General features: G+C 38.2%; 1 protein-coding gene across 4 annotated transcripts in view; it reads left to right on the top strand.

The window, feature by feature from the left end:
- The window catches only part of LOC149086558 (glutamine--fructose-6-phosphate aminotransferase [isomerizing] 2-like), a 222,453-nt gene that overhangs the window by 99,348 nt on the left and 96,573 nt on the right, over window positions 1-26,532 (top strand). For all 4 annotated transcript variants that reach the window (XM_089256034.1, XM_089256032.1, XM_089256033.1 and 1 more), the window contains exon 7: window positions 19,300-19,361. In XM_089256034.1, the coding sequence (XP_089112160.1) occupies window positions 19,300-19,361 (62 nt within the window). The remainder of the gene's footprint in view (window positions 1-19,299; window positions 19,362-26,532) is intronic.

Genomic DNA, 26,532 nt, shown 5'->3' with positions numbered 1-26,532 from the left:
AAAAGCTGAAAAAAGGAACAAAACGTATAAGTGCAACACTCATGTGAAAGTTCAAGGAAGAGGCAAGACCGTTTTGAGCAATCCGAAGAAAAATAAAAAAACCCTATTGCATATGGGATAAAAAAAATTCTTCCTAGAATCCAATCAAAACCTCAGCTCTGGATTCCACCTGGAAAAGATTTGCCATATGACCATTACAGCACATTAGAAAATTTACTGAGTTGCAAGAAGTGGAATCGTGTTTCACATTTGGAATTCCGAAGTGACATTGAACCTTCTACAAATGAAGGGGTTAATTCATCCAGGTCCACGTTACAAACCGAAATAAGATTTCAGGTCATCTGATGGCCTTTATATTGTGTCTGAGATGCAAGGATGGGGTGCTGTTTGCCGAAAAACACTAAATGCAACCTATGTGACAAACAGGTTTATCAAAGATGTTTTCCTTCTTTTATCATGGACATTAGAAAAAAAGTTGAATTTTCTGCAAACATTTTTATGTAAAAAAAATCTGTGTTGCTAATTCAAATTTGTAGTAGCAAATGTAAAATTTGGTGTGATGACTGTACTCCAGAAATAAAAAATCATGAGAATATAGGCAATACCAGTTTGCACTTTCGCCTCTCCCCAAGTGCATATATTCTAATTATGTAACATCGTGAAAACGAAAGAAAAAAATTTTTTTCTTCAAATTTTCAAAGTTGATCTATATATAGGCATGCAAAAAGACCTTGAATTTGAAATTTCAAAACAATAAGTGATTTTGTTTATAGTTTGGCCTTTAAACAGTTAATGAGTGATTATTTAAGAATTACTACCATGTATCCATTTCTAGAAAATACAAATATTCATGACATGCTGGTCTCCCTCTCAATTTCCCAGCATGCTGGTTAATGTAGGAGAATATGATAATTTCTGGCAAAAATATAATGTATATTCATTCATGCACAAAAATAGAAGTGTATTGGCTGAGAAATTTATCAACTGTTGTATTGTATGAAAAATATGCTTTAACTCGAGGTTAAAACTAGGATTTTTGTCCGAAGCCGGGAAGGGGGGGGGGGGAAAGAATAATTTTCCCACCAACTCCGCTGTAAAATTCGTTATAATTTGCTGCTTTTAAAAATTTGCCACCTAAAACAGTTCTCATTTATCCCCCTGAAGTTCTGGCCCTGTATTATCCATTTCACTTGTTTTAACACGATATCTGTAGTGTTCCAAACCTGATTTGTTAGATTTCAGCATTGATAAGATATCTTGACACTTTAAAAGTCTCTTATTTCTGTAATTTTATTGCACTCTAATCAATGTACATATTAGATAAATTCATCATTGTATTCAGTTCTATGCTTTGCATAATAGTGTAGAAACGCATAATCTCTTTGAAATAAATTTCCAATAGATTTTCGATGTTGGCACGATTAGCATGGTCACATGATCCCTATTTACATGGGAAATAAAAAAGATTATTGTAAAAGTGTCATGAAACACATTAATCCACAAAAAAGTAGTCTTTGTCACTTTTTTCCTACAAGGAAAAAGTGTTGCCATGCAGGTTCATATTCACCAAATAAACCTGTATCGAACTCTAATCCTGCTCATGTAAGCAGGGCTATAGGTGTATTGTCTATTTCTAATCTATATATATAAAATTGATTTTTCTGTCTGTGTATGTATGTTCTCTATACAAATCTACAATTTTTGATCAATCGTCTCCAAATTTTGCATTTATACCAAATGAGACCAGACTTGAACGATAGGCTACTTTAAAATTTCGTCAGAGCAGGGCAAATGCCCCAAATGGGCAAAAAACTGTCGGGCAACAATGGTTTTTGGGCCTCAACAATCACTTTCCGAATGTTTACTTTGGTTACCATGGTCCCCTAGCAATGCGTTTAAGACGTGTATATGCTTTTACAATGGTTTGTCATTTCTTCAAAGCTGTCAGTATATATATATTTATGCCTTTATTGTTGCGAAACAACGGGGTGGGTGGACTGGATACATCGTGTAAGTGAAATACATTAATCACACAAGGAAACGCACGTCCTTCATCATCACACTTTATTTACGGGAAACATTCCACTTAACATGTTGCCAAAGGGAGAACTACAATACTTTTCATGCTTTTGGCATAACCAGCCATTATAAAGGCTTCGCTTTTATATCGTAACACTCCTCCTTGCCAAAGCATGACGAAAGGAAAAATAACGTTCATGCGCTTCATCCTCCTTGCCTGCAGCTGGTTTGCTGCTGGTGGACTTGCGAGTCTTTGGCTCATTCTCTTCCTTCTCGTCTTCTTCTGCACCGTTATCGACGTCAGACTCATAGTTCTTCGATTTCTTACCTTGGTGACCATCATCGTGTTTCTTGGACGGCAAAACTTCACCCTCTTCTTTCTCTCCAATACCATTTCTTCGTCCTTTTTTGTCTGCCGACCTACGGTCTTTCGCTTCGGTAACTTTGATTCGTAATCTGAATCCGAGCCGGTGTCGTCATCACTGTCCTCCTCCTCGTGTTCGGAACCTTCTTGCTCATCTTTAGCTTTTGTCATCGTCGCCTTGCGCTCGAGATTTTTCGGACTGGCTTTCACGTCGGCAGTACCATCCTTGTCGGAGTCGTCGTCTTGGTCGCTTTCCTTGGCAGCTGCTTTAGCGTGTCTCTTGCACCTTTTCCGACTAGAGTTATCATCGTTGCAGTCGTCTTCTTAGCCGATCTAGCCGCCCGACCACGTTTCCTGCTTACCAGTTTCTCTTCAACGCCTGCGTCACTCACTTTGCCAGCTTCCTCAACAGTCACTTGTTCTGCTTCTTTTATAGCTGCTCTCCACATTTCTGCATCAGATGATTCTATCGCTTCTTCGACGGTGGCGTGATCCTTGATCCGAATATCAGCATTAAACTGTGCTTCATTGACAGCTTTGTATGACATTGGATTCCCATAAAAACTTGTAGGTCTTCTTTGTCTCTTGCTTCTTCTAACATCTGGAGGTTGATTCGCAGTGGTTGTAGGCTGTTTCGAATTTCCAACCATTTGCTCTGCATGCTTCAAGTTGGGCAATGCATCTCTTAGAGTGGCTCCAGGACGTGCCACTTGTACTTCTTGGTCATTTTGATTGACTATTAATTCACTTCCTTTCAACTGACAATCTGTTTGACTCCTCCTGAATGGAAAAACAGTCTCATCAAACCTCACATTCTTACTGGGGAAAAATATGTCTTCATCTACGTTCCACAATTTGTATCCCTTGACCCCTTCAGGGTATCCAATGAAAATGCATTCTTGAGAGAGCTTTCCTAACTTTCCCTTTACTTGTGTTTTATCTATGTGCGCATACGCTTTGCAACCAAAAATTTTAAGATGACTAGTTTTGACTGGCCTTTTGGTCCAAAGTTCTTTGGGTATATCTCCCTGGATAGTTTCAGATGGGCATTTATTCCGCAAATAACAGGCGGTAACGACGGCATCTGCCCACAAGTTGTCTGGGACCTTCGAGTCTAGAAGAAGGCATCTGGTTATGTCGAACAGGGTGTGATTCATCTTCTCAGCTACCCCATTTTCCTCTGGAGTTCGAGGGACCGTGAGCTGTTTCGATATTTCATTCTTGTTCATAAAATCATCAAACCTCATGACTGATGTATTCCCCTCCATTGTCGCTTCGTAGAGTAGCGATTTTAACTCCATGGAAATTTTCAACAGTCCTTTTGAACTCAATAAATTTCTCGAGGACTTGACATTTGGATTTCATAGGCTTCACTACTGCATACCTTGAGTAGTCGTCAACAAAAGTGACAATATACCTTGACCCTCCTTTAGATGTAGGCATGATAGGTCCTGTGACATCACTATGAATGAGCTGAAGTGGCCTCTATGCACGTTTGGTCTCTCCTTTAGAGAAAGGAATTTTTCTCATCTTTCCAAGGATACAAGTAGAGCAAATATTTCCATCTTCCATTGCTTCTGCACAACTGTTGACAGTGTCATCCTGCTTCGTGAGCTTCTTCACTGCATTCAAATGAAAATGTCCTAAGCGTCGGTGGATAAGATCCTCATGCCTTGAGATATGCGCTTTATAAGTCCTCGCTGCTTGAACCTTATAAAGTCTCCCACTTCTATATGCAGTAAGGACTACTCTATTTCTTTCATTAGGATCCTTGACGATGGCCTTGCCTCCTTGAAATGAAACAGTCATTCCCATCTCCTCGATTCTTCCCACCGAAAGGAGGTTACCGTCGAGCTCTGGTACGTACAGAACGTCGGCTAGATAGAATGTTTCTTTACCACAGGATTTAACAGGCTTCAAAACAGCATCACCTTTTCCAACCACTTCCATTTTCTCGGAATTAGCTATTTCCACTTTGAACTTCACAGTTGTCAAGTTGAGAAACTTATATTTTTGTGAACACATGTGCTCCGTTGCACCACTGTCTACATACCAATGGCAGTTAGGCTTCTTGTTACCAGTGTTGGCAGTCAGTGTCCGATTCGCGTTCTGCGAAACTATCTCGGCCCGATGGGACGTGTTCTTCGATGGGCAGTTTCTGGCTATGTGTCCCCAAACACCACAGGAAAAACATTGAATTCTTCTCTCCTTATTTCTGGAGTATCTCCCTGATTGTACGCGAGTTTTTCCTATATCGTCAGTTTTAAGAGTTCTATCGCCCACAGCTACGCGATTCATTTGCATATAGTCACGCAGTAACTTCTTCTCTTCCACAGCTACGCGATTCATTTGCATATAGTCACGCAGTAACTTCTTCTCTTCCACAATCAGACGCAATTTTACCATTTTTGTGGACAGTTCGTTCTCATCACGCTCTAAGTTCAGTATCAGACCTTCGTACTCTTTGGGTAGACCCATTAACATCACAAGAGCGACTTCCCTGTCGGTGAAACCATATCCGCAGGACGCCACCTTTCAATGCAAGTCCATCAATCTTCCCAAGTATGCACTTACGCATTCGTCAGCCTTCATCGACACATTAAAAAACTCCCTAAGAAGCTGCAGTGTGTGTAACAATCCGAACTTCGTGTGAATGCCCTCAAGGATGCCCAAGCGTCCCTTGCTCTTGCACAGTCCGCGATATCGTCTAAAAAGTCATCTTCGACCACTAAAAACAGAAACGTGAGGGTCCTTTCATTGGTTTTCCTGTCGTCCTCCCTTAGTTCTGGTCCGTATCCGGGTTCCATGGCATCCCAGCAGTCTTTCTACACCAGTGCAGTGCGCGTCCGTATACTCCACGCGTTGTAATTGTCTCTATTGAGCTTTGGAATCTTCAATTCCTCCATCTCTGTTAAGCTTAGTTCCGCGCGTGTAGAAATTTTTTTACGATCCTTTGTGAAATTACACTGCTGGCCACCCAAATTGCAACACCAAGACAGACAAGAAATATATAAATATAACAATATTTATTTTGTAGATAACATGTTGACCAAGCATCAAATGATTAAATTTATAGACTTCTGTGAAGTGTGGTTCCTGCCAAAATCAGTAGCCAGAGTAGCCGCCATTGTTGGAGATCACCGCTGCCACACACCTCGCCATTGATTCAAAGAGACTTCGGATGTGTTTTTGGGGTACAGCAGACCAAGCAGCTTCCACGCGTTGCCAAAGTTGATCTGGTGTGGCAGCTGGGGATGTAATCTGGGTCAATCGTTGAGCAACCATGGACCACATGTTTTCTATCTGCGAAAGATCCGGAGAGCGAGCTAGCCAGGGAAGCGATTGATGAAGAACGTTTGGACAATGCGTGCCACGTGTGGTCGCGCATTATCCTGTTGAAATATGGCTGTGGGCAAGCCCTGAAGGTAAGGAAGGACAACTGGCTCCAACACCTCGGAGATGTAACGCTGGCTTTTTAAAGTACCGGCAATGCGTACTAGAGGAGTGCTAGAGTGATATCCAATACCACCCCATACCATAATACCCGGTGCAGGACCAGTGTGGCGGTGCATAACGCAGCTGTTCAGCATCCTCTCTCCACGGTGTCTCCAGACTCGAATCCCACCATCGTGGTGTTGCAGACAGAAGCGTGACTCGTCAGTAAAGACAATTTCATTCCATTGTGCCGTCCACATCCTTCTTTCATCGCACCATTGGCGGCGGAGACGTCAGTGGTTCTGCGTCAAGGGTAGATGAAGCAATGGACGTCTTGCGGACAGACCCCTCTGCTGCAAACGGCGTCGAATGGTACGCGCAGACACTGGATGATGCGGTACAGACTGAATGTGCTGTGCTATGGTTCGTGATGTGGCTGAGTGATCCGTCACTGCCATACGCACAATACGCCTGCCATCACGTGAAGTGGTGCACTGAGGTGGATGTGATCGAACACGTCGGTCCGTCGTACCCTCCTGCACCCAACGATCACATATCCGCATTACAGTTGTTTGGTTTCGTCCAACACGACTACCGATTTCCCTGAAAGATAATCCACAATCTCGGTAGGCCACTATCCTTCCTCTGTCGAACTCGGATACTTGATCAAAAGATGATCGCTGTCTTCTACGAGGCATAATTGATCGTTTTTTTGAAAAAACCACAAGAAAAACACAATAGCCGTACTTCAAATCGTCGAAATCTCCAAGCCTTAAATAGTGCTTTGAAGTGGCGCCACAGGCGCGCGTGATGTGCGTCTGCGCTGAAATTCTAATCATTTGCATATCTCACCTCCGCTAATGCATGTTGTAAATTTCATATTATTTGCATGCTTCCTTCAGGGTGTTGCATTTACAGTGGCCAGCAGTGTAGATTTAACTTATCTACTTCCCACTTACCGATGAAACGTCTATCCAGGAGCCTTCGTGCTGATAACGTGTTGCGAAACAACGGGGTGGGTGGACTGGATACATCGTGTAAGTGAAATACACTAATCACACAAGGAAACGTACGTCCTTCATCATCACACTTTATTTACAGGAAACATTCCACTTAACATGTTGCCAAAGGGAGAACTACAATACTCTTCATGCTTTTGGCATAACCAGCCATTATAAAGGCTTTGCTTTTATATCGTAACATTTATAATGGTTTGCCACTTTATTCAATCCTCCCAGTAATGAGAGCTTTTTGAATAGACACCATCATTAGCATCACTTTGAGGGTAAGGCAAAGGATGATGCCCCATAGAGATCAGTGTTAAAATTGCAGATTTTACTGTAGAAATGCTGAAATTTTGTGGAGTTTTCTGTCACATCAATAATTTTGAAAATTGTATTAAATACTCTATTTTTGAATTATTGAGTTCGCTTAGAGATATATGAAGCGCAGAAAATTAAATATAAAATAATTAGCCGTACCTACTTTCGAGTTGGATGTATCTATGCAATAACATTGATTTCAACTTTTTATTTATATCTTCTCAAGCATGAAAATTAATGTCTCCGTATTGTCTTTTAATATTCAACTGCATAAATTCATATAGTTCAGGTTGTTTTAAAATTAATTATGGGCCTGTAAAAAGTACATCGAAAAAATTCCACAGCTTTAAGTATTTTTTGAAGCAGAAACAGCCAGGGATGGATAACTTGAAGTTCAAAGGGGGGGAGGGGGAAAGGATCGAAATACCTAGCACCCTTTAAAAAAAGAAAAAAAAAATTATATATTTTTTTACGTTTCTTTAAATCTAGATTTGTTTTTTTTCATGAGTCGCATAGGAAGTCGCCATATTGGTGAACTTGGACACGGTTTGTGTGTCCCTTCAAAGAAAGAGGGAGATATCACGTGATCCAAAAAAGACTCGTGGAAGAAAACCCGGCAACGCCGGGTATTATAGCTAGTGAACCATATATGCCTTCATCTCGTATACATACCTTAGAGAAATTTTTCTAATGAACTGGTGGATATTGGGGAGTGTTTGTATGAGCTTCTATAATTCACTTATGTCTAAAATTTGAGTCTAATGTTCTGGAAGTGCTGTCATTATCTTATAAGTGGGAGGTGTCTAAATTATTTTGTTGTGTATTATTAGAGGGTTACTTCTAAACTACACACATACTTATAATAAGTTCAGGCAAAACTGTGTAGTTAGAAATTCTGTGTTGAAGGGCTGCTTGCTTGCTCTCTGTGTAGATTTTTTTTTATGTGATTCACATTCAAACATCAAAATTGAAAAATCTCAGGAAACAAGCTTTATCAGACCACCATTGTGCTGCCTGCAAAAGTCAAATCTAGCTCTTCACTACATAGGCCATTAGAACAATGTTAAACAAAATGTGTATTTTGAGATGGTATGACAAGGAAATAAGATGGTATTGCCCAGTATTGGTGATTATGTCTACAAGACCACGTTAGGCAGCAAGCATTTTGCGCACCACAGGTCCCTCTCCCAAATACAAATACAATGCCACAACAGGCAAATTGTCCAACGAGGTGGCTGACTTAAGAACATCATGGATCCCCGAGCCATTTTTTGGAGGCCCTACCTACTACTGCTGCACCACAAATGCGCCCCCTCCCCCCGCGGAACCCCCAACGAATCGGTGCATGCGGAATGTGCGTGTATGCGTAGTGAAAACTGATGTGAAGTTTTTTTTGTTTCTCTGTAATGCTTGTTATGTGTAGTGCTGCCATCTGCCACCAGTTTTTCCAACTATGAGTGAAGTGTTATGATTGAATGATTTATCGTTGTAGGACTGTTGCTCTCTGTGGTGAGACTTTTTAACTGGGAGATCGGCTCGCATTTGCTCCTTGAAGTTGGGAACCACAGAAAACCAACTTCAGCCGACAAAGAAAGAAATCTGTGCTCAATATTTCTGGGGGAGGGCATGTGAGGAGTCAATCATGCCTAATCTATCAAGAACCAAGTATATTTCTTTTAAGTGGGTAACTTTTGCGATTTGCTCTCAACGTTATGTTCCCTATGTACCTTTCCTACCATGTGGACAAGTGTGTTGGGGACTGCCTTCTAGGATGGAGACATGGAAAAACCCGTAAGTTGGAACTGAATTTATTTTTGGTGGATGTGTTACCGCTAAAGCTTGAAAGCCGTTAATGTGTACATTACCTAGTTAATCTACAGATTAACTGATTTGTTCTGTTAACGTGGGGAATCAAGAGTTTTCTGCATTTTACCTAGGTAATGTGCACATTAACAGCTTCCGTATTGTTAAAGTTCAAAAGTTTGTTCCTCTCATTTCCTTTCCCTACTCCTTCCCCCTCTCCCTCCACTTTTACACTCGTTGCTATGACAACGAAAGCCTCTTAACCAATGTATCGATGTGCTGCCTTTGTAAGGTATGGCTGATTCTCGCCAATCTTGCTGAGAAAAATATTTTTTTAAGTATAACGTAAAATGCTTGTTGAAAAAATTGCACAGTCAGTCAGTAACAATTAGCTAATAAAAAAAGCCATTGTCGATACTTTCAGAAATTAAAGTAAAAGTATTAAGCATACAGAAACGTTGCTGTTCCAGCAAAGATCTTATTTTCACTTTAAAGGTAATGTGCAGATTATCTAGATAATTTGCAGATTACCTAGGTAATTTGAAACAATTTTCGGCATGTTAACAAATCGCTCTAGTTAATCTGCACAATACCTAGATAATCTGTAGAATAACTGATTTCTGCACTTTAGCGGTAACAGATGCATGAAATAAAAAAAACTCATGGGCCTGGTGGACTACATTTTTATCGCATCTCTTGTGAAAGGGACATGGGTTGAGATCAAGTAACTGAGGGCCATTGGAGTAATTGAAACTCTGAATCATGTTCTTCAAACCAATCTAAGATAATCCCAGCCCCATGGGAGGGTGCATTGTCCTGCTGGAAATGGCCATCATCGGGAAACATCATGGCCATAAACAGGTGCACGTGGTCAGCAACGATGTGGAGGTAGGTGCTGTCATTGATGGATGTTTCTAATGAAGATAAGGAACCAAGAGTATACCAGGAAAATGCTCCCCCAGACCGTGATTCTGCTGCCACACGCTTGAAGAGTTATGTGCAGGGCTGCCCTTATCAGACTGGGCACAGAGTAAAAATGTTTTTTGTGGGCTCCTTAGCCCCGATTTTATATATTTTGTGGAGAATTCATTTCCAAAGGATTTATGCATTATAACAAAATATACAGGAATACAGAAAAATATCTACTCAATGAAAATTCAGAATTAATGCAAGAAAAAATGCTAGAATTGATGAAATTTCAGAATTAGGATAAATCCTATAATCAATCGAAATTCATAACCAACGAGAGAAAAAAAGTCAGAATAGATTAAAATTCAGAATTAATGAGAGGAAAAATTCCAGAATTGATTAAAGTGAAGAATTTTGATGAGAAAAATAGTTCTAAAATATTGATTGAAATTCATAACTGATGAGAGAAGTAATTTCAGAATTGAGATGAAAATTCCAGAATCACATCAGTTGAAGCTCAGATGCCTTGTTTATTATGATTTATCTATTTTTTTTCTGGTATGTATATTTTTTCACTTCTATTACCATAAGTGTGGGGGCTCCCCCCCCCCCCAAACTTCTGGGTACAGTGCGACCACACCTGTTGCACACCCCTAAGGGCGGCTCTGGTCATGTGGCATGCAGAATCCAGGGTTTCATGCTGCTTGTGCCACACACTGATCCTGCTATCAATGTCATAGAGAAGAAATCTTGACTAAGAGTTCAGACCATACAGCCTTCTTCATAGAGTATCCAATTTCGGAGTTCTCTAGTCCACAAAAACTGTTTTCTTCGGTTTTGCAGTAAAATCAAAGGAACTCTTGTTCGTCATTGGCTATTAAAACCAATTTGTTTTAAGGTCCGTCTTAGAGTATGGATATGCTTTGCAATGATCATGAGTTATATTGTGCTGTAGCTCTTCTGTTGCTGCACACAATGTGTATCAGTAACCTAGCAGCTCTTTCATTCACAAGTGTTTTCCGCTCAAATTTTTTTTTGCCGTAGCTGCCGTTCTTTGAAGACTCAATATGTTGTTGTATTAGAAAAGCCAAGAAGGTTAGCGGCTTCAGAGATACTGAAACCGCCCCTTCTGACTCGCACAATCATGCCTGTGCAAAGTCACTCGGATCTCATTTTCCTCACGAACAGGCAAATTTCAACATTAACTGGTGCTTTTGACCAGGAAAGCTTTTTATCAGCAAATACAGTTTATTACTACACGGATGAGTCAAAGTTTGATTGAGGTGTGTTCCGAATTTTTTGGCTACTGAGTGTAGATTAAGATTATTAATAGTACTAGCTGATGCCCAGCGCCGTTGCCCGTCCCGTAAAAAATTTATATATGTATACCTTGTTAATTATTTCTTAATAAAAAAAAAAAATTCTGCATCAAGTAAGAAAAAATTACTTTTATTTTTAAATATTATAATTAAAAACTTCAAGCAATCGTGTATGGATTCACAGTATTTTGTTTTTCATCTGGTGTGTAGATGTACAAATTTTTGGGACTACCAACACGCAAACAGGCGACAAAAAGCTATCCATGTGAAAAACAGGGCTCAAGTAGATTGACACCTGCCACTGCTAACGACTGGCCTTGCGCTTTGTTGATTGTCATAGCAAAAGCTAAATGAATCGGCAACTGTAATCGCTTGAAAGTGAATGGCATTTCTTCAGTGATAATTGGTATACGTGGAATGAAGACGTCTTCTCCTCCGGCACATCCAGTTAGAATCATTGCTTCAATGATGTAATTGTGTAATTTCTTCACGCAGAGTCCGCAATGGCACCAGAGTCTCGGTGTGTCCAAATTTCTTAAAAGCATTATAGGTGCTCCGACTTTGAGGGTCAAGTTGTGTGGTGCCACACCCGGAATATCCAAAGAGATTCCAATATCCAAAGAAATTCTGCAGGATACAGAACTATCTGTGCTGTGTCTGTGTCAACATTACACTTCATGGAGTAAGTGTAATGTTGACGATCATCTTACGATTGTAAGATGTAAAGTCTCCTGGAATAATTTTTATGATTTTTTCATTGATCTTGTTCACACTGTAATTTTTCCCTGCCAGAATCTCTCTCACAAAGCCACGTATGGTTTCAGTGATTCCGTTGAATGTTTGGGAAGACTGCAAGTTCTTGAACTGAGTTTAACAACTGGCAAAATCCATTTGGGAACGTAATCAGTCCAGTGCTTCGGTCTACGGGAATTCTCCCATTGCTAAGTTTGATCAACTAATGTGAAAATGATAGCAGTGCCAAGTCATTTTGCTGTTGAACTCGCATGTTGGTGGATAATGATCATTTTTTAACTTTGTGTGCCAGAGTGTTGGTGATTTGAGGCAAGCATTGAGTTCATCAGCTGGCGTTGAATATTTTTATTCTCAGTTTTGTCGTCATAGTTGTTCTGTTAGCATTGGCGTATGTAAGGGAGGGGGGTTTGGGGTTCTCACCCCCTTCCTCCTTGAGGGAAGATTATAGTGTTATTTTGCAAGACAAAACGTAAAAACTCCCCCTTAGAAGGGAAAAAAAATCTGAAACCCCCACCTCGAGAAAATACGGCGTATGCCTATGGTGGTTAGTGACACCATGTGCAGTTTGTGTGGCAAATACTATTCAAATGCCTTTTTAAGCATTTTTTAAACTGAAACTATACCTCTACGATGGGCGGTTGATGAGATAAAGGCTGCATTAGCACATTGGATTTTAAAATCCAATCCAATGTAGATTTGTATAAAGAACATACATGCAGACATTCATACTTTCACATTTATATATAAGATTGTGTAGGACTACTACTGAACCACACATGCACCTCGTCTATATTCCTGTGCGGAACTTCTAATGAATTGGTGCATGTTGGAATATGTGTGTATGTAACGAACCTGATGTGAAGTTTGTTTCTGTGTAATGCTTGTTATATGTAGATCTACCATCTATGAGTGAAGTGTAATGATTGAATAATTGTATCACTAGGCCTGTTGATCTTTGTGGAGAGACATTTTAATAGAGATTGGCTCACATTTGTGCCTCAAAGTTCGGAACCACAGAAAACCAAATTCAGCCGACCACCACTATGGCAATAGTGGGGTTCAAACCCAGGTCCTTGCGATGCGAGCCCATCACTATGACCACTCCACCACTATAGCAGCTATTGTATAGGACTGAAAAACTGTTTTTGCAGTAAAAGTACCAGAGTTGTCAAATTTTTCTGGTATTTATGTGGTTTTTCTGTGTTCACATCGATTTCATATTTACTTTTTGGATTTAATTCTTCAGTGTTCTTATTTTATTTAGTAAAATTTCCTTCTTTTTATTTTTGACGTTACTGACATTTTTTTTTTTGTTCGACAAAGCTTATGGCTGCATGGTCCATTTCTGCATTGGTGGGGCATGCTCTTAACAAATGATAGGAAGGAGTTTGTACTAGAAGCATGCTCATTTTATATATACATAACTTCTGTGAGATACCTATTATATTTAAATGTCCTACCTTTCCAAAACATGTTGGAGAGAATGAAATGTGTGCACCCTCTTGATGGTACATTACTCCCTCACGTATTGCTGGGATGTTGCTTAATATTGTATCACCAACAGAACTATTAATTACGTGTGATGAATGGATTGCACTACAATGCAAAGAATTACAAGAAGTGAAATCAGTTCAGAGAATAGATAGTTTGATATTGGGCAAACATATCCAATCTTTGGGCTGCTTTCAAGGTTACAAAGTTCAAAATTTCGCCAGTTTTGGTGAAGGTTTTTTTTATCTTAAATACATGGTAATGCAGACAGTGAAAGAGAGTTCATTGTTAACAAAAGTCTGTTTGAACAGTGAAAAATCTGTCCATCCGATGTATTAATGGAATAAGACGCACAAAATCTTATGTTTAAGGGCATGAAAAATTTGAAAAAAGTTGTCATTGAGATGCTGAACTCTCTTCTGAAAACGACTCGTGATTCGTATATAAAAAAACAGGCTTAAGCGGAGGAAATGGCAGAAAAAAATCCTTTTAATCTATTAACATGTTATGTTGAGAAAATGTTTAAGTAAATAAGGTGTTTTTTTATATTTTTCTTGTTTTTGCATTTCGCTTTTAAATTTAATCATTTCTTTAAATTTTCTGACAAGCTAACTTTTTTCACGGAAACCCTTATTATATTCCACGCACTTTTTTGCTATATAAGGATGAATAAGATTCTAGTGTTCAAGCAGCAAAAATTCTTGCTGCCTAGGTTTTCAGTATGCATGGTGCTTAATTTGAAAATAGTCTAATAATTTTTATTCATCATTTCAGTAATGCATGTTTTAGTAGTGACAGATAAGATAATTCAGAAAAAATTAAAATGGATTTTAATTTGTGAAGGAAATTTATTTAGAATTATTTGTTCCAATCATTTTTGGCAAAACTTTTGGCATTTTACAGAAAAATTACTTTTTATATTGCGGATATGGTTAGTTTTTAGTTCTGCTCCATTTTCAAAACTTGTGCTCTGAAATGAATGAGGGGCGCTTGCGCTCCTGGATGTGTATCACCAGAGACGGGGTCAACCTCTGCTCCGAGAAGAGCTGATGTTGGTCCCTTTAATTTTTTTCTTCTGGGGGCTGAGGTGTTAAGTTTTTTTTCCTGTAAAATAACACTATATAATCTCATCTTGGGGGGGGGGGGGGTTAGAACCCTAAAACCCCCTTTGAGTACGTCAATGTACAGTCGATCCCGCTTATAATATTCCTGCTTAGTGTGGAAAGTTTTTGTGAATTTAACTTTTTCCCTATATTGAAAATGTTAACTGTTCCCGAATACAACGTCTAAATTTTTTATTCCCACTTAAAACATTTGGAAAATTCACATCTTTTTCCTCCCTTAAAATTCACGTACTTTTTCAGATTACTGCATGGTTGTGTGGGTATCGTACTGGACTCTCGTACCAAGAATCTAAGGTTCAAACCCTGTTGACGTCACAGTGGTGTTTGGCTAAAGTTGGTTTTTGTGGTTTCCAGCTTCGAGGCATGAATGTGAGCCGGTCTCCGATTTGAAAGTCTCCCCGCAAAGAGCAGGCAGGCCTACAACAACATACTGACAAAACATGAAAATTTTAGCATTTTAATCTTTGCTTTAGAAAATGGAAGACAGATGGAAGCATGAACACAAAACGAGCACAACTCGACTACATAAATACGTTAGGGCCAAGTATACAGTCAGAACACATTCTTTCCTCTCTTCAGCATGTGCTGATTCGTTAGAAATTCCGTAGAGGAATGTGTATGAGGTGCATGTTTGGTTAAGTAGTAGTACTTTTTTTCATGTAAAGAAACGAAAGTGGTGATTATATGTGTACTAGCATTGAGCATTTTTTTCTTGTTCTGTAACCTCATAAGAGGTTACAGAACAAGAAAAAAATGCTCAATTGAGTAACCTCATAAGAGGTTACTTTTTTTTCTGTTGCGGTCTTATTTAAATTCATATCATTCGATCGATTTCAAAAAAGGAATCTTCTCTCATTGGGTTTATAGACTACTGTATAAAACAAAGGAATAAAAGGCGGTCTTTCTCATCCATTTCTGAATCTATTTATACAAAATCAAGCCACTAAAGAGTGACATCGACGCAAAACTAACAACTTGGCAGGTTAAACAAACAAACCCAGGCTAACAAACCCAGGCAGCAGCAACAAGTGTCATTTAAGAGTGGCTTTTTCAGATAAGGAAAATCTGATTTCCCGAACTGTATTTCTTGGAATTCAATTATTCACAGAGCAGCCTTTCTTTCTTACCGAGCACAACTTAGGTCTATCACCATCTATGGATGATTTACTACCTAGTGAGTTGTGTCGGAAGTATAACTGTGTGTACCTAACAGTCTGAGAGCGTATGTAGTGTTGTTTGATTTTTCAGTGCTGCCATCTATATTTGAGAAGTGAAGCGAGAGTGTTATGATTGAATTACATTTGTGCTGTTTGTAGGTCTGTTGCGAGACTTTTTAAATGGGAGAGCGGCTTGCATTTGTGCCTTGAAGTTGGGAACCACAGAAAACCAACTTCAGCCGACCACCACTGTGGTGACTATGGGGTTCAAACCTGGGATCTCACGACGTGAGTCTGTCACTCTGACCACTCAGCCACCACAGTGGCTCACAGAACAGCCAATACGATGTTTTCATGACCTTTTTAAATTTCGGAAAATAAAGTAAAAGCGTTAGATTTTGCTGAGCACAGTTCTAGTCAAAATGGCTCAGTGCAAATTAAAAAGAAAAGTTTAAAGTTTAAGGGGAAGTTTAAAGGGAAAAATATAAACTCTTAAATTTGTAGATAACCACAATCAACACCAGTTGTAACGTTTGCATAAGCAATTAAAGTACCGGAAACTTTTCGATATTTTGTGGGAAAGAAAGTAAATGTGCCATGTGATACCATCCAGATTTTACTGAAACTTGACTGTTATAAAAGAAAACTTATAGTTTGACTGCTTGTAACAAATAATTGCTTCTTATTATATCCCTATATGTATACCTTAATGTTTGTTAATAAATTAAAAGTGACATGAAAAAAAGCTATGGTCAGTGAAAAACTGTCTTATAATTCTTATTAAACATTTCCTGCTTAAAAAGTTTTCCTGTTTATAACGTTTTTAGTTAGTTTTTGAAAAACTATAAGTGGGATCGACTGTGTATATACGTTTTCTTTCTTTGTTCAGTTAAAAAATATCTAATGTGTATATGACTATAAAATTAATACTGTAACAAGGCTGTTTCATAATCTAATTCTTTAATCTTGTGTACATTGACCCAATGGAAGGACTTTTAAGTCCTTTCGGATCGCAGAGTGTCTGTCATCATAATGTCATTTTCTTGTGGGTTTTTTTTTTGGTTTTTCAGTTTTGATTCTATGTTTTATGTTTAATCCATTAAAAAAATAATGAAAAATAATGTGATAAAGAATGTTTAGGGAATAGATAGAATATAGATATAATGGAGAAGGGTTTAATTGAATAGATAACTTATTAAATTTAATTTAAACCTTCAAAACCTTAACTAAGAAAACTTTATTTTAAATCATTGTTTCCATTCGGTTGCATTCCTTGAGTTTTTGGAAGATGTAACATAGTTGACACGTAATAGTGGCCTAAATTATTTTATTATAAATTTAAATGATTGATAAAAACATTTTTTATATTTTGAAGCATATCTCCATGTACTATCACTTGATGTTTAAAAAAAGATGAAAGAAGTCTTTATTTATAATAAGAGAATGGACGCTTTTTCCAGTGAAAAATCTAGTACTGAAGATATGGTGCAAATATTAAGTCGTTTTGCAAAAGTCAAATCCAAAATTGTTGATCTAGCATTAAGTGAACCTTTCAGTTCAATAGTGTTATCAGATTTAATCTTGTATAACAGTATATTTCCCAAATGACCATAGGAGTGGGCATTTTAAAACAAAAATTTCAGGACACGGACAAAAAATTTTTTTCATGAGAAACTTTTTTTTCACAAGTTTATTGTCAATTTTGGTCATCTATGGCATATATGTAAAATGTGATTCCAAGTTTTTTGAAACAAATTCCTTATTTGCACTGCCATAAAAGAATTTTTTAATTTTTGTTTAACACTTTATTTCAAGCTGGGACAGCCAGATTTTGAGGTTTTGTTACAATGATTTTTAAAAAAATTAGATAACATCTGAAACAAATTAAGAAATGTCAGAAACAAATTAACAGAAAATTAAATTAAGTGCCAGAAAAAAATGCAAAAAAGGTCTTTTTGCATTCTCTTAAGGGATTCTTTCAGTTTTCTGTGATTTAGTTCGGCCAGTATTGGAGTATGCCGTATAATATTTAAAAAGGTTAGTAGAGAAGCTTTGTTCAATTATATAATTATATATCGTCCATTAAGTTTGACGAGCTCCCCCTCTAAAATATTGGAAATTATTAACAGGCAGTTGGTGAAATGAATATATGAGAATGTTTTGTCGGATAATCAGCAGGAGTTCAGGAAGGGGAAGTTAGTCATGTGTGACTAACCTCCTTTATTTCTATGATCACCTGATGAAGGCTTTGGGTAAGGGCAAAAATGTAGGTGTTGTTTACCTTGACTTCCAGAAGGCATCCAATCGTCCCCAACATGGTAAACTCTTGAAGCATTTTTATAAGAGATTGGGGGCAACTTGCTGTGAATTGGATAGAATCATGGTTAAAAGATAGGTCACAATGAGTTATTCTGAATGGAGAATTTTCTGGTTGGACAGGCGTCACAAGTGGAGTTCCTTAAGGAAGTGTCCTTGGTCCATATTTTTCACTTTTTAACTCAATTAGGGTATCGATGGGATTGCTAGCAAATTCGCAGATGATGTGAAGCTGAGGGGGACGGGGGGTAATCAGTAATCAAAGCGATAGGGAGTTGCGTTGTTCCAGACCAATTTAAACAGGATTGCAGCCTGGACAAATGAATGGAGCATGACGTTTAGTGTTGACAAGTACATGGTCACTCATTTTGGTTCAAACCAAACCACATGCATATCGACCCAACCCCTTGCATATCGGGCACTTGCGGGTATGCAAGGGAACCTGGGTGTGATTCCCGGAGGAGGCAAATCACTTTCCTTTCTAAATATGAGTTTCGGCATTAACATCCAGAAAATTCAATTTCTCAGGCCAAAAAAATACCATCTCTTTATACGTATGCTGTAATGTTTTGGAGACCATACCCTCATAAGGACATAGACTTGGTTGAAGGGGTGTAGAGAAAAGCTACGCATGCCCTTATTGGCACACGGGACTTGAGTTATGAAGATAGATTTCATTTTTTGAATATGTTAACATTGGATAAATGCAGGTGTGGGGAGATATGATCAAAGTGTTCAAAATTTTCAACATGCTGGATAGGATGGACTTATTAGTGCACCATCAATAGACTGCTTTTACAAGGGGACACTAGTATGGATTGGTAAGGGATATTTCTAGGTTATGCTGTCGCAGGGAATTTTTCTTTAATTGATTTGTTAATAAATGGAATAGCTTACCCCCGGAGGTAGTACTAACAGATTTAGTAGTACCAACTAGTTTAGTAATACCAAGTATCTGTTGGGGTTTGCGAGATTTGATTTTTGTGAGGTAATTTAGCCCAAGGACTATAACCTACAGGTTGGCCATCATTGGTGATAGCTTGCATGGTGTCGCGGTTTTTGAAACAGGAAAATATCCCTAAAATTTCCTTTTTACTAATGAAAAATCACTAAAATGTTTTGAAAGATCCTTTTTACATTTATTTCTGTATGGAATTTAGATCCGCATGAAAACCTCCTGAATTCTCATTCTCCAAAGTTGGCAGCTATGGTATAACAACTGGCAATTATGCATAATTACTGATTTATCTTATTTGCCTTAAAATACTCTTTTATTTCTTTTAATAGGAGGGTGCATTTGCGCTGGTTTTCAAAAGCAGAAAATATCCAAATGAATGTGTTGCAACAAGGTATTTTGCTTTTTTAAACAATGTAATATAAGTTCTATAATTATGTTGATTTGTTTGTATCTCACGACATAATGATTTATAACAATTGAACTTGCACACTTTGATCTTTGACGAGAATAATGGCTGGTGTGATGGGGACTAGGAAAATTCATCATTTGAGTTTTTGGGCTTTTAATACAGTAATACCCCAACTCAAAATATACCCAAAGTTGTAATTCCAGAATCGCACATGATTTTCTGCAACATGATTTTCTGTGTGTGTGTTGGAAAGGCTACAATATATGAAGATGAAAACTTTTCAGTGATTTAAAAAATGTAATTGCAAGGCTTATAGGTATGTTGTTTTTTTTGCGGAGAAAATAATTTTGTGCCTGAAATATCCAAGACCAGTTTAAAAAAAAATAATTTGTTTTAATGGGATGCTCTTTGATGAAAATTCACTAGGTCTGAAACTTTTCATTTCAACTCATGGTTAAAAGTTTTCTTGCTTCCAAATGCAAGCAGCTCATTTCTTTTGACGCACTAAGGTGCTATAAAAACCTTGAACATGTGACTTTCATTTGTACAGATTTTAGGGGGAGTGCAGTCTCTTTTACCGGACTGGATTTCAGGTGCAATTCAGCAGAGCAGACACTTTCAATACAATAAATATCATGGCTGGACAAATCACAAAGTGTAAGTGTCCAAAAAATGTTTAAATGCTTTTATTTTTTCGGGGCATAGTGACCCTCTTTCATGTTGGCAGATATGCTGTTATAAATCCCAAGTATTTTTTCTGCTTTCAGCTTGTAATTTAACATGGTTCGTATGGTCCTTGAAAAGTCCTTGAAAAAAAATAGTTCATTTTCAAGGCCTTGAAAGTACTTGAAAATCGATAAGTCCTTGAAAAAGAAATTTTGTTTAAGAATTCTGAGTCCTTGAAAAAGAAATTTTGTTTAAGAATTCTGAGTCCTTGAAAAATTTGTTTTTTCCGAAATAGTTTTCGTCACTTTTTTTATTATCAGCCAATAACCCTGGATAATTAGATTTAAAGCAAGTTTTTTCCCATTATTCTTAAGCCGGGTTTTCGTAGGAGCAGGTTCTCTGTGCCACGTGCAAAGTGAATCGCCCAGCGTGACACGCGTTCCACTCACCAATAATACAAGTTCGACTGTTTTCCTAGAGAGTGCAACAAGCCTCACGGCAGTGTTTTACGTCGGGTGTGATTGGCTGACTGCTTCCGGAGTCGAATGTGTTGTGCGCCACTCGTTTTACAGATCTTCTCTTCATTTTTGTTTTCTTTCACTTCCCTTCATCGAGCTCGATGCTTCCCTTCAAGCCGGAGTATGCAAATGACAGAGTAGCTGATGCGCCACGGTAGAAATACACAAACATAGTGTGATTATGTAACATGTTTCTGTCGACGCAAAATGATCCAGTTTGGTTCATGCGGTGCCAAAAACCTATGTTGGAATGTTTTTTCCCTTTTTATTCTCTGTGTACGTGGAACCGCTGGGCCCGACGCAATATGTGAATCGCGGGCGGCATGCTCTCAATTTCACGGGAGCTCAGCTTTATACTGTAGGCTGGTTTTTTTCCGCGTGTACGTCGGGATTGTTTTTTTTCTCCCTGAGATTGCCAGTTGTTATTTGTCGGCCGTTTTAATTTATTTTTTTTATGATTGTAAATGATCTTGTGTTTTTCCTTGCAACTTTTATGGAATAAAAGCTAGTGTTCAAAATGAACTTCCGATCGTTGTTTTTTTTCTCCAGCTCAGTCGGCACGCTCTGGCCCCCCAACAACCCACTTCTGGGAAAACCCGGCTTTATGGTAGCATGTATCCTGTGACCGTATGTAGACGTATTTGGAGTCGTTGGAAGTCATTAAACTTTTGTACTAGGTATTTTTTCTGGAGGACTTGAGAAATCAATATCTTAGGGGAAAAAAAGTTTCATAATTTTAGCCGAAATAATTTCAGCCTATCGGTCCGTAAGTGAGCGAAGCTTCCTCTGATTACTGTCAACCATAGGCAGAGATAGACTTGGAAGTCTGGGAGGCACTGCCATTATTTCTGGGGGGCACGATGATGATGATGTCAATTCATATATACATATATACATTAGATCAGTCGACTTCACCTTTCACGCTAGCCCCCCCCCCCCCCCATATCTCTGCCCATGCTGTTGAGAAAATATTTATTTAGTAGTGATGTGAAGCGCTTGTACAAGGCTCATTAAAGAAAGAAAACAAAAAATGAGTAGCAAGTGTGTGTACTTTTAATCACTTGTGGCTAAAAATCCCTTCTATCAAGATTGGTTGCTGAGTGTGCCAGACAAAAATGCCGCCAAATGCGAGCTGTTCTTCAATGGGTGAATCAGCGCTGAAATCCATTGAGCTTATATTACTAGAGGGATGACGCAGGGCCATAACTAGGATTTTTGTATTGTCTTGCCGCTCCCACCAATTCGGAATTCGATAATTTTATAACGGTGTTCACCTAAAAATTGTCACCCGGGGCAGTTGCCCCACGCCCTGTAGTAGAACTCCTTAATACACATTGATGTCGTCTTACCCTGTAGTACCGGTGCTGGTATGATGTCAGTGGCCTACATCATTCCTTGGAAGATCACGTGACACGTTGAATGTTGGCGCATCTCCGTTATTTTCTAATGACATCCATAGTTGTTTAAAACAATAAATGAAAGAAATAATTTCAGTATCGATGATATGATTCCAAAATTAATGAGAGATGATTCCAAAATTAATGAGACAACTTCATCATTGATAAGAGATAATTCCAGAATTAATGAAATAATTTTGGAATTTATGAAATAATTTTGGAATCAATAAAAGAAAGAATTTCAGCATTAGCGAAAGAAACAAAAACAAATCCAGAATTGATGAAAGAAATAATTTTTCTTTTTCTATCTTTAGAAGAGTTTTTTTTTTAGTCTTTAAAAGAAAATTAATAGTAATATTTAGAGACTAAACTATGTTTCAATGGGGAAATTGACAGGCACAAACTGTGTTATTCAATGTGTCATATGTTTTGTATGATATATATGTGTATGTGGCCTCCTTTATTCATTACGGATAATGTGAAATAAAGTAGGTAGAAATGTAATCTTTGAAAGTTTTAATCAAAATTAAATATGCGCCTATTCATGTTAAAAATTTGCATTTGTAAAAAAAGTCCTTGCATTTTTTTTCGTTGGAAGAGTACGAACCATGTTTAATAACTACACAAAGAAAATTTTACGCACCAATACTAATTTTTTACTCACCATGTTCCTTGAACCTTGTTCAGCTCTGATAAAAACACATGAAAGTTCAAGCATTTACCATCTTTATTTCAGAATACGGAATAGGTCCATCATTTCATTTTTTCTGGGGGAGGGGCAAAGAACATATAATAAAATGAAATCAGTTAAAAGTGAATAATACATAGATATTGTATTTAATTTTACAAAACCATTAATATAAACTTCAATATAAGGTCTGCCCAGCAGTGGCGATATTGAAAATAGCATCCTTTATATTGTATCTCTTCTCCCTTATGTTGTATCTCTTAGAAAAATTCTTTGACAGTCATAGATAAACACAGTCATCATCAGATAAAAGCAAGTCTTCAGTAAATGCTTTTCTGTAACGTTGCTTCATATGTTCAATTATGCCCTGGTCCATAGGCTGGATAAGTGAAGTTGTATTCATTGGGAGAAAGACGCATGATATTTTCCATCATCACTTTTGAGTTCACAAAAGGGATGTGCCGGGAAATTGTCCATTAACAGCATTGCTTCCTATGGCAATCACTTTTTGGTCATGAGCTCTAACTTGAGGCACGAAAACGTTGTGGAACCATTCTGAAATTTGTTTGGTTTATCCAAGCACTTTTCTTAGGCATAATAGTTCATAGGCAATGCATTCATATTTAAATTTTTGAAAGCACATGGTTTTTGTATTTACGAACTACAAGCAGGGGTAATCTGATTGCCTGTGACATTTGCACAGACCATAGCAGTGACCCAATCTTTTGGATCTTAAAACCTAAGGCTGGTTTTTTTAGATAACAGAAACTGATGGTTAAACGAATGACAGTTAATCAAAGTTTTACTGTGTATATATATTTGTCATCTTGTTTGTCTATTTTTTAATTTTTTAAAAGCTAGGGGGGGGGGCAATCCTTCAAAATAAAGGTCTGATATGGATGGCAGCACCAGAAAGAATACGTAACACGCTTAACTCTTACAACATGAATGCATTGAGGCAACACATACATGCAGAACATGCACCAGTTCGTTAGAAATTCTACCCAAGGAATGTGTGAATGAAAAGAGCCTGTATGGTTTAAAAAGAAATACGATAAACATGTTGGGGTAAATCGAGAAGCTATCCATTCTTAGAATAAGACAACCATAAGTATTCTTTATGGGCATTGTATAATATTTTATCATGTGTATATATTGTTTGTAATTTGTGTTAATTGCATTTTTAATTGGGTTGCTGTATTTTTGAAACATATGACAACCATATTTTTATGGGCATCTTTTTATCAGCCACCTCGTTGGGCATTTTGCCTGTTGTGGCGTTGTATTTGTATTTGTATTAAGTAGTTATAGTCGCAATGTATCAGGGTTTAAGCTACGGTCGCATTTTTCTTAAAATGCGAAAGAAAATCATAGAATGCGAAAAAAGTAGCAACCACTTTTGCAAAAATGCGTACAGGAGGTACGCAACGAGTAGATGTCCAACCATGAATCATTACATTAGCATTGCAGCATTTTGCTAAAGCTTTTCCCCCCATCTTTTGCTTTTTTGCGAAAGGAATTTTTTATCCAGCTTAAATCCTGCGATGCATGCTAGATTTTTATCAAGCCTGAAGCCATAGAAGAGTATTGTAAATGTAGCATTTTATCGTCATAGTGAAAAGAATAAAGATTTTTCTTTTCTTTTTCGTTCCCAAAATTCGGTCCCGATTTACCTAATATTTATATGTAAATATTCTATGGAAAACTATACCCCGAATTATGGGAATTCAACATCTGCAATTGTCATCCTACCTATCATGTAACTTCAGGGTTTTGTAGAAGCAAAAAAAAAAAAAAAAAAAAAAAAGCTTTACTATCAAACTTTCATTCATAGTAATAATATTTCATACAAACCAAATTACTCATAATGCAATTTGGAAGACTGAAATTTTTTGTGAATTTAAACTTTTAGCTATTTGGTTCAGCTATTTGATGTTTTATTCCGTGATGTAATAACATGGTCAACAGTTAACAAATAATTAACATTTATTTAATTAACTTTTGAGAGCGAGAATCAAGCAACCGACTGATACAACAACAAGAAGACTCTACAATATTATACAGTACATCCGAGAACATCGGTCAGAAACGTGTGCGCGTTTTAGCTAGTAGAGCAGAAGTGGGCGCGCGCGACACGACTGCCATCTCGAGGAATATTCGTCGCCACAATACTCCCTCCGTAGATTAAACGCCCGCCTGAAAACGGACTACGGACTTAATTTTGCGGCCAGATCTTGTTTTACATGCATTAGGTATGGGTACATTAACAACACTGGGAAAGGGAGACGTGTTGGCTTCTTGCTGGATATATGCAGGCTTTACCCGATCAATAGAAACATACTTTCTTATTGTTAATTAGTAAGCAAAAATTTTTAGTCTCTAGATACGACATGATATGGTCCTTGATATGGCGGAACCAATGGACGTCTCACAGCATCAGTTCGTAGAAAGACGTGAGAACAATCCTTCAAGTCCTTTGACACGAATACTGCTTGTTTGGCATGGTTAGAAGCTGGTGTTGGTCGCAGTTTGGACATGTGTTGGCGAATCCTCTCGACGAATACAGGTGCTGGAACTGGCAGTTGGTCAGAACTTTGGATGAGTTCCCCGGGAAGTCTGAGGACAGTTCCGAAAACTAGTTCAGATGGTGATGATTGCAGATCTTCGCGAACTGTTGATCGAAGAGATAGCAACACCAAAGGTAGAGCCTCGCTCCAATGCACTGGGTCTACTGCCATCAGAGCACTTTTCATGGTTCGATGAAATCTCTCTACCATCCCATTGGCTTGAGGATGGTAAGAGGTAGTGCGAATTCGCTGAACACAGACTAGTCTTGACAAGTGCTGGAAAAGATGACATTCGAAATTCGTGCCCCGGTCAGTTGTGATGACATCAGGAATGCCATAACGGGACACCTAGCAATTGATGAACGCTGAAGCCGTAGTCTCGGCTGTTTGATCCGGAATAGGAACGGCTTCAGGCCAGCGTGTGTATCTATCGATGCAGGTGAGCAAGTAGGAATTCCCATTAGATGGCAGAAGGGGACCGACAATGTCAAGATGGACATGGTGAAATCGGTCAGATGGAAGCGGATACTCTACAAGAGGAGACCGGGTGTGCTTGTGAACCTTCACCTTTTGGCATGAAATGCACTGTCGACACCATGCAGAACAGTCTTTTCTCATGGATTGCCACACAAAACGTTGCTGCAGGAGCTTCAAAGTGGCCTTGGCACCAGGATGCGACAGTTTATGGATCTTGTCGAAGACAATCTTGCACCAGTTACTTGGAACGTAAGGTCTAACACGTCCATTAGAAACATCACAATAGATGGGTGTATTGCCAGTAGGGAAAGTCACAAGACGCAACTGAAGATTAGTGTTTGATGTTAGCAGATTTTTTAAGTCCTGATCATTTTGTTGATCAGCAGCCATGGAATCTAGGTCTAAAGAATCGGATAGTTTTATTTCGTTGATTCTTGATAATGTCAGCAATAACGTTTTCTTCACCTGATACGTGCCGAATATCAGTGGTGTACTGACTAATGAGTTCTAGATACCGTGTTTGACGAGCAGATGATTTCTCTAGCTTTTGATTGAACACAAATGTAAGAGGCTTGTGATCGCAAAAAATAACGACCTGTCTGCCTTCTAACATATGTTGGAAGTGTTTGACGGTCAAATAAATTGCCAAAAGTTCACGATCAAATGTGCTGTATTTTGTTTGAGTGGGAGAAAGTTTTTTAGAAAAAAAACCAAGAGGTTCAAGTCCTTTCTCAACCTTCTGTTGCAATACAGCGCCTGCTGCAAAGTCAGATGCATCGACCATCAGAACCAATTGAGCATGGGGCTCTGGGAATGCTAAAGCAGTGGCATCAACAATTA

Source organism: Pholcus phalangioides, unplaced genomic scaffold, assembly GCF_987345545.1.
Source record: "Pholcus phalangioides strain wild (caught in Gottingen) unplaced genomic scaffold, Ppha-v1.0 ptg000004l_1, whole genome shotgun sequence".
In the NCBI taxonomy this organism is placed as follows: domain Eukaryota; kingdom Metazoa; phylum Arthropoda; class Arachnida; order Araneae; family Pholcidae; genus Pholcus; species Pholcus phalangioides.
Note: the sequence above shows the minus strand (reverse complement) of the source record. Positions and strands in the feature narration are given on the sequence as shown.